The 17,902-nt window shown below is 36.1% G+C and overlaps 2 protein-coding genes across 2 annotated transcripts in view; one reads left to right on the top strand and one right to left on the bottom strand.

Annotated features, from left to right (window-relative positions):
• The first annotated feature begins 87 nt into the window (after window positions 1–87).
• On the top strand, window positions 88–16,110 carry LOC112524517 (polyadenylate-binding protein 2-like). Its single transcript, XM_025134364.1, has 6 exons — window positions 88–316; window positions 443–545; window positions 8,255–8,328; window positions 11,785–11,976; window positions 12,062–12,192; window positions 15,684–16,110. Exons 1-6 carry the CDS (start codon window positions 179–181, stop codon window positions 15,727–15,729), a joined length of 684 nt encoding a protein of 227 aa, XP_024990132.1. The 5' UTR covers window positions 88–178; the 3' UTR covers window positions 15,730–16,110.
• A 453-nt stretch (window positions 16,111–16,563) lies between these two features.
• Window positions 16,564–17,902, bottom strand: part of LOC112524897 (pectinesterase 2-like) — a 2,053-nt gene continuing 714 nt past the window's right edge. The window contains exons 2-4 of the mRNA XM_025134840.1: window positions 17,617–17,823; window positions 17,299–17,534; window positions 16,564–16,744 (exon numbers count right to left, since the gene is read on the bottom strand). Of these exons, the coding sequence (XP_024990608.1) occupies window positions 16,564–16,744; window positions 17,299–17,534; window positions 17,617–17,823 (624 nt within the window). The remainder of the gene's footprint in view (window positions 16,745–17,298; window positions 17,535–17,616; window positions 17,824–17,902) is intronic.

The raw sequence follows: 17,902 nt of genomic DNA, 5'->3' as shown, positions 1-17,902 counted from the left end.
TGCCCAAAGCCCGGAATATAATTCCAAAAATACCCCCAGTGATAAAAGGAATAACAATATTACCCTTCATCATCATCTCGTTTCTCAATCATCGATCACCAACTCCCACCTCTCAAAATCACAGCCCTTAAATCAAACTACTGCGTGTTTTTGCAGAAACAGATCGGACGTTAGAGTTATGGATCATACGGCGGAGCAAGATCAAGAGCAAGAGCACGAAGTTTACGGCGGAGATATACCGGATGAAGGAGAAATGGATGCCGATGTTGAGATGTCCAGGAACGAAACGGAAGGCGATGATAACAATAACTCCAAGGTCTATATTATGTTTCTTTCAATCTCGTCGTGTTTATTTACATGGTTTAGGGATTGAATGTATACGTGTGAAGTGAGTTTAATCCCTAATTTAATTTCGAGCTATCTTTTATGTTTGTCAATTTAGGATTTAGAGGATATGAAGAAGAGACTGAAGGAGATTGAAGAAGAAGCAGGGGCGCTACGTGAAATGCAGGCAAAAGTTGAGAAGGAGATGGGCTCGGTTCAAGGTCTTTGTTTTAATTTGGTTATTTTTGCCTTATACAAATGTGGTTTTTCTGTTATTACTTTGTTATCTCTGTCTTTGCTCCATTGTTTTCAAGGAATACATCAGTTCAATTTGGGAATTGGGATGATGTTTATCAAAAGAACTTTGTTATAAACAAATGGAGCTTTGTGAGTGTGATAATAGGTAGATGGTTTGTACGCCTTCTTTTTAAGCTTGGGTGTCCGGGCCATGCACTCGACTAATCCCAGTGGCCTAGAGAACAGCCAGGAAAATCCCGGTGGCCTTGCAGGACTTGAAAGGATGTCCTCTAAAATCCCCAGAGGCCCAAGCCTCGTGCCAATTGAGCTAACCCCATAAGGTCCAAGTTCTATTGTGGAAGAAGGAATCTTTTATTGGACTGAGATGTAATATGACTAGAGTTTGTTAGGATATACCCATATTGCAATTATATAGATCATTGAATCGTTTATTGGACGTGGAGAAATAAGATGTTTTTGTGGTTTTATGAGCCAGGACCAGCTAACATAGCAAATATGTAAATGGTAAAAGTGAATAGAATGTCATGAAATTCATATAGTAGTGAGATTGATGTTAGGTTTGGGAGAATTGAACTCGTAGGAAGATTGTTCAAACGTCATTCGAGAGTGTTTGAATGAATCCTTAGGCTGAGTATTTGCAATAACAAAAAGATTGCTCTACCGTCGTTGGAAAGCAATTGTACCTGTTAAATGCGTACAAATTGTGTCACATGAGCAATTTCATATGTGATAATTTATCATGTCATTGTATGAATAGTCCAATCATGTAACAGATAGGTAGGCACATAATTTGAATCAGTTCGGGTGAATACATATTTGTGTAACATGGGTGAAAAGTAATTTTAGATAAAGATTTTAAAGATCTTTGAGAAGACAAGGTTCCTTCTAGTTGAACATGTGCAACAAGGCTGAAAAGTAATTTAAAATAAAAAATTTAAAGATCTTTGAGAAGACAAGTTTGCTTCTTAGTCGAACTCTTGTGAAGCGAAAAGGGATGCAATAAAACGATCTCCATTAAACAACAAATATCAGTATATCATTACCGTTCAATTTCAATACATACATTTTGGAAGATTTTTTAACTTCTGTTGACTGTTGTTGCTACTGGACTTGTTACCTTGTTCTCCTCTCTGAACCTACACCACGCACTGATAAAGCAGTTGCCCTAGAGTACCATGAGTGCACAAGGTGTGCAGAAATTAAGCACTTTCTGTATTGATTAAGATTTTTTTAGTAAAATCATCTCCATGATGGAATCGTTATTTATTTAAATTTTAGCATAACAAAAAAGCAGGATTTAGGAAGATATGGCTAGTTTGTCTGTTGATTACCACAATTGTTTCTGCTTATTTGGTGATTGCATGGAAGTTAAGTTAAGCAAGATTAGAACTGTTTGGCCCAGTTTCAAACTAAATACTTTATATTGGGATTTTGGTAGGGGGGAGGGGGGGTTTGACGATCTTTATATTCAGGATGCGACTCTTATCCTTTTATTTTTACCATCATCATATTAGGTCAATGTTTGGGACCATCTATTTAATACGTAGGTCTGTTTTGAGCTCAATTAGGAAGCAGGCAAATGGAGAATGATGTTTGTTATAGGTTGACTTTACACAACCAGAGGCAGATTTTGGAAGTCACTTTTTTCCCTTTTTTTAATCTTTAATGATTACAAGAGGAGGAATGATAAAGATAGATAACGAGTGGGAGGCTTTGTACATTGATATAGTTGATTATACAAAAATAAGCTATATGCAGAAAATTTAAAATGTCAATTTCACCTGCATTCAACAATTTTACCCTATGCTGTTACAGCGATCCAAATACAAAATAGCGGTCAGGACTGATATTTGAAATAGCGGTTATCTCGGTGGTATATCGGTCCAAAAATAGCGGTTCATATGATATTTCTTAGAATTATATATATATATATATATATATATATGCATGCATGCATACATAAACATATTATATATTTGTGCAGTATGCATACATAAACATATTATATCTATTAATTAAAAATTTAGTTTCAACATCAAAACATCAACTTGAACAAGTTTCACAAGACAAAATAGGAAAAGTGTTCTTAAACAATGATAAAAATATACTGTCGACGATGATAGAAAGAAATTGAAAACCTTAGATTCTAAGAATTTCTAAATCGGATGTTGGATGATATTAGTTGATTGTTAATGGGGTAAAATAAAATAAGGGCCCAACTCAAAATAGAAGCACAAGTCAAAATAAAAGCCCAAAAAAGGACAAAAAAGTAAGCATTAGATTCAAAAGAGGCCCAACTGAAAATGTCAGTATTGCAGACTGCTATTTACCTCAAATATCGGTGAAATAGCGGTAATTTGCGCCGCTATTATTGAAACTCCATCGCTATTTTACCACTGCTACTTTGCTTATGACTGATACCGCTATTGCGCTGCAATTAACAGCATAGATTTTACCTAAGATAATTTTTTGAGATTGTGAAAGGAAACTATTGTAATGAGAGATCCAAGTTCATGAATAAGTAGTTTAACTGATTACTGTAGTAACATCTAGTTGGAAAATTAGACACAATCCTTCTGACCCTTGTTTATTAAGCAGTTATAACATCGAATTGCTGGCTTGCAATTGAGCCTTATTTGGATCTTCTTTCTCTTTCAAAAACACACGAGTTCCTTTTTGAAATAAATAATTTCGTGTGACTTCCAGCATATTGTTTTGTAGTCTAAGTCTTAATGATGCTCTACTTTTGAAAAATCTGCTTATTAACTACTGTGGAGCATCTTATAATCCAGTTGTTTGTGACACTGTTTTTCTATTTGCAATATTTTATTGTTTTTCCATGCTCAGTAAATTAAAAAACGAGTCTATCAAAGCCTAGAAAATAAAAAGAAAGACTCACAAACTCTTTACCCAACCATCCCGAATAGCATAACACAAACCTTAAAGCTTAAACACTAACCTCCAAATGTTAAAAAGAACCTCCAAGCCTGGAATTTTTTACCGGGGAATTCTTTTAGGTCAAACACTTTCCCATTCTCTACTTCTGGTTGAATCCTCTTGATACGACGATTATAGCCATTTGCGTCTACAACAATCTTTAATACCCCTCTTTGTATACTTCTTTCTTCGGTTTTGGAAGTTCCACAAATCCAGAATATCGGCCAGACCATCCTCCATTACAGCCTTCCGTAAGCGATCGACATCAATCTTGAACATGTTCTTTTTCAAACTCAGACTAATATCTCCAGTTACCAATCCGCTTAAGTAGACCAAAAAGGGTGGCGGTAATCGCCGAATACATAGTGTTGTACAACTGGCTGCTAAACTTCCACCATTATTTGTTAATAATGATGTCAATCATTCCACCTTCTCACTAGTCACTGATACATGCGAATCCCACAAAGTTTGACGCTCCTGTCATTATAGATTACATCTATGGTCCAATTCTTATACAAAAGGTGTATCAATATTTCTCGAAAAATCCAAAAGGGCCCGGTATCAAGTATCAACTGTAAAACCAGTTTGTACACCAGTAGTACACTGTATTCAGCGGTTCCAAAAACCTCATTTTTCATCATTTCTTAAGAAAATTATATATTATACTCTCATGAAAATCATTCTTAAGAATATATGTATATATAAAAGAGTATTATATATATACATATAAAATGATTTTCTTATGAAAGAATGAAAAACATAGTTTGGTTCCGTCACCTCCAGACCTACGCTCAGACCTTCTCTCCGTATGTGCTTCTCTCTCTCGCCTTCCCTCTGAAAACCTAACTCTAGCCCTAAATCACCTAATATAAATATATTATTGTTCGCTCCCATCATCTATCACCTCTCTCTCTCTCTCTYTTTATTGATATTCATCACTTTCCCTCTTTATTAATAGCTAGGATAATAAGACGAGTGCTTAAGCGCCATAGCTATAACCCTATAAGCCACAACAGACGCCGATTTGTTAATAACGATGTCAGTCATTCCACCGTCTCACAGATACATGCTAATTCCACAAAGTTTGACGCTCTTGTCATTATAGATTACATCTATCGCCGAATTCTTATACAAAATGTGTCAATTTTTCTCGAAAAATCCAAAAAGGGCCGGTATCAAGTATAAAATGTAAAACCAGTGGACATTTGTAGACCAGTAGTACAACAGTATGTATTCGGCGGTTCCAACCACCTCCTTTTTCATCATTTCTTAAGAAAATCATTATATATATTATACTCTCATGAAATCATTCTTAAGAATATATGTATATATATAAAAGAGTATTATATATACATATAAAATGATTTTCTTAAGAAAGGATGAAAAACATAGTTTGGTTCCGTCACCTCCAGACCTACGCTCAGACCTTCTCTCCGTATGTGCTTCTCTCTCTCTCGCCTTCTCTCTGAAAACCTAACTCTAGCCCTAAATCACCTAATATAAATATATTATTGATCGCTCCCATCATCTATCACACCTCTCTTTATTGATATTCATCACTTTCCCTCTTTATTAATAGCTAGATAATACGACGACTGCTCAAGCGCCATAGTTATAACCCTATAAGCCACAACAGACGCCGATTTGTTAATAACGATGTTAATCATTCCACCTTCTCACTGATACATGCGAATCCCACAAAGTTTGACGCTCCTGTCATTATAGATTAAATCTATGGCCCAATTCTTATACAAAAGGTGTATCAATTTTTCTTGAAAAATCCAAATGGGCTGGTATCAAGTATCAACTATAAAACTAGTGGAAATTTGTAAACGAGTAGTACATCACTATGTATTCGGCGGTTCAAACCACCTCCTTGTTGATCATTTCTAAGAAAATCATTATATATATATATATATTATACTCATGAAAATCATTTGTAAGAATATATGTATATATAAGAGTATTATATATATACATATAAAATGATTTTCTTAAGAAAGGATGAAAAACATAGTTTGGTTCTGTCACCTCCAGACCTAGCTCAGACCTATGCTGTCAAAATCGCGATATATCGCCGATATATCGGCGATATATCGGATATCGCTCGGAAAAAAAAATGGGTCATGAAAAATCGGCCAAAATATCGCCAACGATATTATCGGCGATATTTGGCGATATTTTGAACGATATTTTAGAGAAAAATCGGTCCGATATTCCGATTTTTACAAGGGTTAAAATTTTGGGCTTTTTTTTTATTCCATGGGCCTTATTTTTTGGGCTGCTTAGTAAATTAGGTCTAAATCTAAATCTAAACTTAGTTCAGACTTCTTCTTTCGGTCTCTCTCTTTTCTCTCTCGCTTTTCTCTCTCGGTCTCTCTCTTTTCTCGCTCAAACTAAGCCAGCTGCCACTTACGACGACTACGAGTTACGACTTACACAGAGCCAAGCGCCCAAGCCACTGTCCAGCTCTCTTCTCGATCTCCTCTGTTTTTCTTCTAGTCGTTCTCGATCTCCTCTGTTTTTCTTCTAGTCGTTCTCACAGCCAGCAAGAGCCAGGTTTGAATCCTATTTTGGTTATGAGCTGCAGGTTGTAGACTTGTATCATATATTCATATATTGTTTATGAGCTGTAGGTTGTAGACTTGTATCATATATTCTTGCATTAAGAGCTGTAGATTGTATCATATATTGTTGGCCATTTGCTTATGAAATACTACAAATAATTTATAATTTGATCAGATACTGCTGTAGGTGAGTGGCTGATTTGGATGCTATTACTTGTTTCACTCTGCWTACTGCTTAGAAGTTAGAACTTAGAAGTTAGAATTGGGAAGAAGAGGAAGATTGGGAAGCTAACCTAAACGAAGAAGTGAATGTATTGGATGATGTTGACTYGGATGCCGAACCTATTGCTTGCGATTAGCTTGTTTTTGAACACTTTAGATGATGTGATGTTTTAATTTTGAAACTATATTTCTAAACTCTAATTAATGCATATTATATATATATAATTCTAAGAAATATTATGTTAATCGATATTTCCGATATATCACCGATATATCACCGATATAACCGATATATCGAATATCGGTCCTGACCGATATTTCGTATTCTGACCGATATAACAGCATAGGCTCAGACCTTCCCTCTCTCGCCTTCCCTCTGAAAACCTAACTCTAGCCCTAAATCACCTAATATAAATATATTATTGATCGCTCCCATCATCTATCACCTCTCTCTCTCTCTCTCTTTATTGATATTCATCACTTTCCCCCTTTATTAATAGCTAGGATAATAAGACGACTGCTTAAGCGCCATAGCTATAACCCTATAAGCCACAACATACGCCGATTTGTTAATAACGATGTGATATTCATCACTTTCCCTCTTTATTAATAGCTAGCCCCCTTTATTAATAGCTAGGATAATAAGACGACTGCTTAAGCGCCATAGCTATAACCCTATAAGCCACAACATACGCCGATTTGTTAATAACGATGTCAATCATTTCACCTTCTCACTGATACATGAGAATCCCACAAAGTTTGACGCTCCTGTCATTATAGATTACATCTATGGCCCAATTCTTATACAAAAGGTGTATCAATTTTTCTCGAATAATCCAAAAGGGCCGGTATCAACTATAAAACTAGTGGAAATTTGTAAACAAGTAGTACAACACTATGTATTCGGCGGTTCCAACCACCTCCTTTTGGTCTACTTGGGCAGATTGGCAACCGGATATAGTTATCTGAGTTTGGAAAAGAACATGGTCAAGATTGATGGCGACTGCTTTGGGAAGGTCGTATTGGTATATGGTCTGGTAAGATATTCTAGATTTGTGAAACTTCCAAAACCGAAGGAAGGAGTATACAAAGATGGACAGATCATGCTTAGGATGTGTGGAGGGGTGCTAAATATTGTTGTTGACACAAATGGAGATAATCGTTGTATCAAGGAGATTTTACTGGAAGCAGAGGATGAGGAATTGTTTGACCCGAAAGACTTCCTAGTAAAAGTTCTAGGCTTGGAGGTTCTTGTTAATGCTTGGAAGTTGGTGTTTAAAGTTTGTGGTATATCATTTGGACGGTTGTGTAAAGAGTTTGTGAGTTTCTTTTTATTTCTAGGCCTTGATAGCCTAGTTTTTTAATTTTCTTAGCATGGAATGTATTGGGCTCATTGTTTATCAGGAACTGTTTCTTTTTTTAACCTTATTTCACTCATCTAATATATAGTTCCTGTTATATGTTTCACTCTTATATATATATATATACATATATATATATACATATACATATATATATATACATATACATATATATATATATATATATCTCCTTTTAGTTTTCTGAGCATGGAATGTATTGGACTTGTTGTATATCAAGAATCATATGTTTTCTTTAATCTTATTTCACTCATCTTATATATATATTTCTTGTTATATATTTCACTCTCTCTATATATTGTTTCCAGCATATTGTTCTGTAGTCTAAGTCTTAATGATGCTCTAGTTTTGAAAAATCTGCTTATTAACTACTGTGGAGCGCCTTTTATCCATTCTTCTGCGACACTGTTTTTCTATTTGCAATATTTTACTGTTCTGACTTGTAAATTTAAGACATAATCAGTTTCATAGCTAGAGTAAATTTAAGCCACAATCAGTTGCATAGCTAGATTATCTATCTTGTCTACCTAACATTATTATTTTTCTTTTGGTTATGGGCATGATTAGATGATTCTTCCGGTGCTTCTGCAACTCAGGCTGAAAAAGAGGAGGCGGATGCCCGTTCGATATATGTTGGTAATGTGAGGTTTTTTAATCTTTCACTTTATTTCATTTCAGTTTGTTTACACTTTATGATTATTGGTATGCTTTGGAATTGCTTGATCAATAACTATTTTCTTTTTTAATCAATGTTGAGAGCAATACTTATGCAATTTAACCTTCTATAACTGACGAGAGTGGCACGGTTGAATTTGTTACCATGTTTTCCGACTTTTCTGTATTTGTCAATTACATATTGCAAGCCTTTCTTTCACCACCTTCAGTCTCCATGTTTAACAAGTATATTTTTCTTTATTTCTTGGACCAAGTTTTTTGATTCCCATGTGGATTTTCTTGTTGGATTGTTAAAATAAAGTGCCTCTAGGAACAAAGATATACCCATATCTGTAGAATAGGTGGATCTAATTTCAGTAAGAGACATGATGCGATACCTTTCAACCAGACGACCTTGCTTGTGCCTGTATTGTTCAAATGCAGAGGAAAATTGAACAAAGATGCGTTGACCAGTTCTTGTTTGTCAGGTTGGTATAACAAGCGTGAACTTCTTGTTAAATTTTACAAGAAGTTGACAGAACCGTGTGTATTCTTGGAACACAATGATGAAGCAATTTCATCTATTGGTGTGCCCCTTTAATTATCAGTGAGCTATCACAACTTTTGTCTAACTTGTAAGGGAGCTGATTTTCTTTTCCCTTTAGTTTTTTCTATTGTGGCAGCTGGAACCATTTTAGTATATTGTGCTGCTTGGAAGTGAAATCTTTTAAGAAGAGAGGATAGTTATCACAGAAGACATGTTAATTGTTGACCACATTGAACCTTTTTTCCCCTTTTGGGGATATTTCTTCTCTATCCCAATCAACAGATTTTTAAAATAGGATTTGTCTAGGAGGATTTTTTTTGAATCCCGGATGAATGGAGCCTTTTAAATTGATTATTGAGTCATTAAGGTTATATTCTTAGCTCTTGGGGATGGAAAAATAAAATTTTCGAGGATCTTGCTTTTGGAATTTTTTTTGGTTGGTTACAAGATGGTTACATTTTTACAGGCATCTGAATCTATGAAAATTCTCTTGCCATGAAGTGATGATTCTGACCCATGAGCATCAACTAGCAGCCAGGAAGACCAAACTGACATGAAATATGGTAGTTAAATAAAATGTGTGCTTTAGGTCGATTGAGTGTTTCTTTAGAAAAAAAATGAGTGGATGAAGAGGATACACTGGTTTACGATTAGTTATTGAGATATCACTTTTCATCAATGAGAGAGTTTATATTGTCGTATAAAAGAAGATATTGGCTATTTTGGGATATTGGAAGCATTCTTTTTTGTTTTTTTATCAAAAGAATGTGTCAAATGTAGCTGGTAGAACGGGTTACCATATGCAGTATGTGATTAGACATGAAATGAATTTGGCCAATTACATTGTAGCTCTAAAAACCAAAGTGAATTGGCTTAGTAAATACCACTCGAAAGTATAGTCTTCTTTTGTGGGGAAGGGGGAGATGTACGCAGACCTAGCCTCTATCTCAAAAAGTAGAGCGACTGTTTTCTTGAAGACCTCTAACTTGTGCAAAGTGTGAGAGCAAACATGTTTAAGGAACAAGGACTAGCACACAATGAACATAGAACGAGAAAAATAAGAAAGAAAAAGTAACACGTAGGGACGTTGAAAACATACAAAGAAGTAAGGTATGGCAAAGTACACACAAAGGTAGTATGGCAGAACACAGAGCAAGCAAGGCAAAACATAACCTTAGCTTAAACTGAGACCCTAAGCGTTTCCAAGCACTCCTATCAGAGGTCATGTTATCCGAAATGTCTATTGCTGCAATGTCCATCCTCAATTTCTCATCCCATGTTCTGTTCGGTCTTCCCTTCCTCTTCACCCCCTCAACCGTCACTCTCTCTACTCTTCTCACTGGAGTCGTCATCAATGGTAGAGGTATCATTTGCGGGATTGGTTCGAGCTCAGGCCGGGCCTAACCTATTTCTTTTGTCCAACAATATAGCAGACACATGCCCTTGTTTCAGGCTTGATAACTCTCCCTCGGCTGCCTTATAAACAAGTTGGGCTTGCCTTGGCTAACGGGCCTAATTTTTTTTACCTTTTTAAGAAAGCAAACTTATATAAAATCATATTTTTTGGTTGTCAAAGAGTTGTCACAACTAAGAGGGGGAATTGGGAAGCACCTAGATTCTTAATTTTATTTATAAAATTAAATTAATTATGAAATGCTGAAAGGCCGGGTTTATATGTCCATTCTTTTTTGCATTGCCCATGCCTGCCCAATAATTTTAACAAGTCAGTCTGGGACCACCCATGGGGGCTTGACAAGAACTCTTATCTGCTACTTTGTTTACATATACTTCCAATGTTCAGTTCTCACTGGGGTTAGAGAATTCAAAATAGCTTTTTTTGTTGATATAAACAGATTCAAACCTCTGTATCTTTTCTTATCTATCCTTGGATCCAACTACATTGGTGTCCTTAGAAAGTATATGTAAATAAAATGTCCTTAGAACGTATATGTAAATAAAGTCAGACAACAGTTCACAACTTCATACTCTTTCATCAAGGTAACGTTGCTTCTTTTCTCTGTGTTCCAGTCACCAGCCCTATTCTATGTTGGGTTCACTTGCTTCTCGATTCTCTTTCCTAGGTTGCTCCTTGTAAGAAGTGTGATGGTTTAAGGCTTGGCATGGTGGGGGTTTCCCTCAAGCCTTGTGTTTGTTTCTGTACATATAATTTTCCGTAACAAATTTATTTGGATCAAATACCATTCAATAGGGACTGGTGTAGGGTTTACCACCAGTGTTCTTTGTTTCTTGAAAGAGTAATGTTGGTGTTAGGAACTGTTGCATGTGTAGCTTATGTAAACATTCAAGGCCTTTTACCAGGGCATGCTTATGCTTATCTGATCATTTCAGACATATCTATTAGCTAAAAATTGGGCTTTTCCCCGAATACAAGTAAAAGTAGCTCATCAAATTGATCATCCTTATTTTGATGCTTGAAAGTTGATTTGTTAGTTAAGCAGGTTTGAATGATATGGAAGCTTCCTGCCTTCATTTACCTGTCTATTTCACATTTACTTTTGGATAGGATCTACCCAAACTGAGTTGCATTAGAACCAAATGCATCTTATGACATTTCATTATAACAAAAACATCATAATAACATCAAACCCAGTTTTGTTAGAAAATAAAGAGAGAGGGATGAAGTCAAATAATCTTCTTCGCAATCTACATACTATGGTCAGGAATGTTGTACCAGGAAATCCTGAGAGTTTGGTGATAGTATGAATTGGTTGGTTTCTCAAGGAGGAGGCTTTATGTGTTGATCTCTATTTGTGTTATTATGCTGTTCTCCTGAAGAGCTACAAGTTGTATTTGTTGTCATTTCTGTTATGCTATTGTGAGATGCTCTCTTCTAGGTGCTTGGAATAACCTTCATTTTACACTTTCTGAACTTCAGGTAGACTATGCATGTACGCCTGAGGAGGTTCAGCAGCATTTTCAATCATGTGGGACTGTAAACAGGGTAACAATATTAACAGACAAATTTGGTCAACCGAAAGGTTTTGCATATGTGGAATTTGTAGAACTAGAAGCTGTTCAGAATGCTCTCCTTTTGAATGAATCAGAGTTGCATGGTCGTCAACTTAAGGTACTAACCATATTGGTTAATTAGTTTGAAATATTAGCAAAATTTTGGGTTCCAAGTTTAATTAGTGGATTTCTGAGCTGTGCAGGTTGCTGCTAAGCGAACCAATGTTCCTGGGATGAAACAATTTAGAGGGAGGCGTCCCAACCCATATCTTGGATTTCATTCACGAAGGCCTTTCATGCCTGGCCCACCAATGTACCCTCCATATGGCTATGGGTATGTATCAGATTCTGTCCTCACTAGCTGTGTAGTTTCATTCTCTCATGTGGTATTAATGTATATGTGATGATTTCTTGATTCTCACATTAGAATAATCTCACATGGCAGGGATTTTCTTATTTGATAACTAGGTTATCTGGCATGAGCTTTTCTAGTAACCCCTTCACTGTCATAGACTAAATTGGGTTTATCTGGAAGTTTTGAAGCATACTGTAATCTATCATTTTTGTAGTCGATAGATTGGAAATCCATATAGTAATCCCAATAAATTAAAAAGTCACCCTATGCATTCTCTGGGTGCACCAGGAGGTTCTAGCATGCTGTGTAGGTTTGAAGTTACTTAATGCCGTAGTTGATTAGAGTATTTGAACCTCTCATTTCCCATGCTTCTAATTTCTATGAGGGAAAAGCCAAAGAATCTCTTACTCTTAGTTCTCTAATCATGCAACATTATGTAGAATAAAAGAAAAGAAAACGGTGGGCAGGATGGGGTTTAGAATCTTTACTTAATGTAGTAGTGATGCCAAGGAGGTTACCTACGACAATGAGTCACCTTGATTGTCAAGGTTAGGTGAAGGTCTTGAATTTAAAGAAGAAATTTATGAGGTATTTAGAGCAATACATTAATACTATAATAGCACAACTTTTGTTGATGCATCGTTGTGGAAAATCATTTTGACTTATGTAAAACTATAATAAGCCTTGCACAAGTTGATGATGATCACAAGCTGGAGGACTTGTCTGTTTTACTAGAGAATTCTTCAATAATTTTTGGAAAGATGTTGGTGCCAGCAATGACGTATCATGTTATGGCATGAGTAGCCTCTTCAGGTTAGGGGATTGAAAGTATATCACACAGTTCACCTCAATACTTTACTTCTAAATCGAACTGCAGTTTCATTTGACATATTGAAATCGGAATATTTCTTGTATCATGAGAAACCTTATCACCACGTGATCGAGGTGAGTTAGTGATGTTTAGCATAGTAAAAAGATACTTATCTATGTGCTTCCTCTGTCCATGAAATTGCAATACTTCCCTTTGTGGGACTTCAAATGAATATCTCCATATTTCCTTTTTAGCCAAGTTTTCATGATAAATTAATCCCTTTCCCATTGTCATATTAAAAAAAATGGTCAATAATTTGGGTTTGCAAGATTCATCTAATTTTTCTTTATCGAATGGCATTTTTAAATATTTTAAAAACAGTCAAATAATTTACTTAAAACTTTTCCAAGTCAAATATTGCGATATTCATGGGTCGGAGGGAGTATATATTTTAGTATGCCATAGAAGAGGTGAAGAGAATCATGACACCATAATGCCTGATCATTTAGTTCTTGGCTTCTGGTTCAGAAAGTGAGAATTAAATAGCAAGTAATATATATCTACGGTCATCCTTATGCACCAATTGATATGATTCAGTTGACGGTGCAGATCAGGGAACTGCTACCAGAAATTCAGTTTGTTCCATAAGAATCTCATTTCTCTAAGGAGGCCATGGGCTACATAATCACAAGGAAATGAGATGGAGCACCTACAATGGTTGTAGCTAGGGGTGTGCAAAAAGTCGATTGATTCAATTAGAATCAGCCGACCAGAATTGGATATCCGATTGTAATTGGATCGGACTGGGTCCAAAATATCAAATTGGATTAGTTGGTTCCTAATGACAGTCAAGAATCCAATACAATTGAACCGATTACTATCCATAGACTATCCATCTACCATCAAATATATAGATGGGGTTGGGTTCCAATGAGGAGAGTTGAGATGCACATTAGGATGAGATGCACCGAGATGCACTGGGTCAATCCCGTTATCAAGTGCGTTTCATGGGTGGGTTTGAGATTAAAGGTGATCAAGGGTCTAGATTCCTTCTTACGCTTCTCACCTTAACTCTCCTTCTCACACGATCCTTCGCCTATATGTATCATATATGTATAATTGATAATATTTTACAAAAAAGTATGTAGTGCTTGTAAGAAAATTACAAAAATATATGACTAATTGGTTGCAATGGCGGATTAATTGATCGGGAAAATTAGATTAAAATATTGGATTGATTCAATCGAATCCTATGGATAACCAATAGTAATAACCAATGGATGGAACCAATCAGATCCAATCATATATTGGATTGGGTTAGATCGGTTGTCCAAAGTTAATTGGATTGAATTGGTTCGGCCTAGATCTATTGGATTTCAAAATTTTCAAGCAATGGACACCCCTGGATGTAGCTATACAAGTTCAAAGCATCAAGAAGCAGATGATATGTCGTAGTTAGATGACCCTCTTTTCTGCTTTGTTTGCTCACCATGGCATGCAGTCATGAAGAAGCTTGAATAACACATTAAGAGAGTGGTGCCTAGTTCTTGAGGTTGTTTACGTCTTTGTGGAGGATTACTAAGATCTTGGAGAAGTAAGGTCCTGTTTGGTTTGTAGGAATGGAATGGATTTGGATTTCAAATCCATTCCACCCCCATGTTTGGTTTGTTGGATTGTCGAGATTTGAAATCCTAGATTGAAATCCTATAAACATAGGATTTTGAAATCCTTAGGAGGTGCTAGGGTTTTTCACGGTATTTCGTAGGATTGTATGCAATAAGGCTCTAAAAAATGTTGAGAACTTTTTTTTTGTAATAATTGATTAATAAAAATGTAATTTAATTATTTTTATAATTATTTATAAATAATGGAATCCAATTCCATCCTAAATCCTACAAACCAAACACATAAATTCATTCCAATCCAAATCCATCCAAATCCAAATCCCAACATGAAATCCAAATCCCTCCATGAAATCTAAATCCCTTGAAAACAATCCCAAATATGAACACAGCACTTGGGAGACCTTTTACTATTTTGAGGCATAAAATCACTCCACTTCCCTACTATATCTTATATTCTTTTCATGCATCTAAATCCATTTTTATTACCAGACATCTTGAGAGATTGATATAGAAATTTGGACTAACCTCTGAGTTCCTTGTGTCCCTAAAGCATGACCCATTAGGGAGTGGACAGAATTTGGTTAAAAGGGGACTTTAGAACCGCTGGTTAATATATAAGGTCATGGAATAACATATGCAATATTACAAAAAGTAAAAAACAAGCGATGAACTAGTCTGCACCAGCACAGCATAAAGACTTGACAAAATGACATAAACCTCTGGAATGACTATTTAGCCCAAATTTAAATATGTTAGTCAAAATGGGCGAGAGAAAGGGGATTCAAACCCACAACTTCCAAGGTATTACTAGCTGGGGGTCTTAGAGGTTAGGTCTGCTTACATCTTAACCCTCCCTTGCCTGCTTCTGAGCAGAATATGCTAGGTTTGTTTTGTTTGGTTTGGTTTATTGAATCAATGCCATTTTCGTTAAGAACTCAATGGTGATATAAATGCATCCGCTTCATCACAAATTTGATCGTCCGATACCTTGTGCTGGTCTAATCAGAAACCAATATGTTGTTTTTATTGTGCAGAAGGATTCCAAGAGCGAGGAGACCAATGCGGTACCGACCATATTGATCGAAGGTTGTGAGTGTTTTTCTAGTGGGCGAAAGAGGCAATGCTGATACCATCACTAATAGACAATGTCTTGTTATAGTCTTAGAATATGTATCAATATGTACCATTGCTTTGCATTGCCAAACATTTTTCTTAAGCATTCTGTTGTATGCAGCACTCTTAACATGGTTTTAAACTTATAGTCCTCCCCATCCCCCAATAGTCCAAAAAACCAAACACTTTGGTCTAATTTATAGTTAATAGTCTCCCATTCCATGAATTTTAGTATCATCTTTGAAGTATGTACAATTAGTCGCTTTTATTTGTAGTCATTTAATTTGCTCTTCGTCTCATGTAATCTCCGTCCGTGAATGAATAGAAAAAGGAACTTGCATTTTCTTGTATTTTGTTTGTGTAAAAAAAGAGAGATTGATGAACCAAGATTACTCTGCAAGGGTGTTCATGTCTTTACGTGCTACGTTAAAACAAATAGAGATTACGTCATAGTTTTGATAGACTCTGATACTCTCATAGAAAAACATATGGACCTTCATATGTATGTTCATCACCTTCGGTTACCTCACATGCATGCATGAGTTTATTAAAGTTTCGACCATGGCCATACTATATGTATGTTGAGGTTGATGAAGGTCGGTGTTTTTTTACCGAAATCTATATATATATATATATATATATATATATATACTCCAGCACGAGCACGCGCACGCATATGCTTGCAAGCAAAAACCAATATATACATACATGTAATATGTATACACTCCCTTGTAAACTAATACAATCTTAAGAAAGAAACTAAGACTAGTACAATGTTGTTTTACATGTTTTAACTAAGGGCTATTTGATCCTCGACCTAAACTTGAGCTTTGGAGGTGGAAGGAGCCATTTACTACCCTCAATGTAAGCAAGGCTGATGAAGGGCTCAATATCTTTCCTTTTAAGCTGCTTCACAAATGGTTCCCTCAGTGCCACATTTGATCCTGGACCTATGTTACCAAATTCTCCGAAGAATAGGTTCCTACAACAATCATCCATCAACACAAATCAACTAAATACTAACCAATCCATTCGTTTTAGGTAAATCTTGACTGAAAATTGTTGTTTACAAAATGTTTTATATATAGTAATTAAGTGCTTACGCATAAAAGTAATTTGGGTAACCACAGTAACATATACTCTATATTAACAATATAATCTAATCTCTTATTAGTAAGAAACAATAAACACTTTCGGGCCATTTATTAAACCCTTACTTGGTAAGTAGCTAGTTATTGGGTGTGATTTACCGTACCGGGTGAGGATGGTAAAATCAAGCTCTTACCGGGTAAGGTAAAAGACATAATAAGGACCGATAAGCTTACCCAAGAAGTGAGGGGAAATTAAGACTTTTAACCGGTAAACGCTTATTGGGTAAGAGACACTTATCAACAATCCATTTTTTTGACCGATAAGGCAAGTAGGGTGGTGACTTTTGTTGGTAAGTATTTACCGGGTAATTAAGTGTTTGGTAAAGTAAATAGGCCTTAGTTTGGCTTGTAAAAAGGGTTGTGTAGGCGAGTCGAAGTTGATTACCTTTGAGCATGATTGTTACTGTTCCAACCCTTAGGGCTGACGACAGGACCCAAATCAGAGTAAACAAACACCACTCTGGAAAACGGCTTCCACGCTCGTCCTAGGAACGCCCCCTGCCCGGTTCCTGTAACAGGGCAGTGCACGAAGACGTAACCGGTGTCCATTTCAGCATTTTTCCGTGCATGTGCCGTTATCCATGCCTCTAGATGTCCAGGAATGCAATGAATTTCGGTGTTCTGCATAAACCCCACAAAAACGGTTTTCGCATAGAATGATCAACCAAGATTTAAAGATTTCATCGCGGTCGTAATTGCTTACCAGATAAATAGATTTTGCATTACCAAAGATGAAATCAATCGTTCCTTCGATGTAGCAATCCTTGAAGAAATGCTTGCCGTGATCGTCACAGAAAGTATCCTGAAACCCGTAGAACCTGACGTTGTAGAACGCAGACTTGTCCCCTCCGATCCTCATCGCTGCGGCTTGCGCTCCTTTCATTTTACCATCAGGTCTCGGGCTAGAGTTCTGTAAAACAGTATCACAATTAACCAACAAACAAACAACATAACACACCCATGTAAATATATATATATATATATATATA

The sequence above is a fragment of the Cynara cardunculus genome (assembly GCF_001531365.2).
Source record: "Cynara cardunculus var. scolymus isolate 2C chromosome LG 13, CcrdV1, whole genome shotgun sequence".
Classification (NCBI taxonomy): Eukaryota; Viridiplantae; Streptophyta; class Magnoliopsida; order Asterales; family Asteraceae; genus Cynara; species Cynara cardunculus.
The sequence above is the reverse complement of the archived record's forward strand: the minus strand, read 5'-3'. Positions and strand labels throughout refer to the sequence as shown.

Bases quoted from the DNA above. Each gene is read 5' to 3' on its own strand.
- LOC112524517 (XM_025134364.1), top strand. From the start codon at position 179: ATGGATCATACGGCGGAGCAAGATCAAGAGCAAGAGCACGAAGTTTAC. The intron at 11,977-12,061 runs GTACTAACCATA...TGAGCTGTGCAG, and splicing joins TGCATGGTCGTCAACTTAAG to GTTGCTGCTAAGCGAACCAA. The intron at 12,193-15,683 runs GTATGTATCAGA...TTTATTGTGCAG, and splicing joins TACCCTCCATATGGCTATGG to AAGGATTCCAAGAGCGAGGA.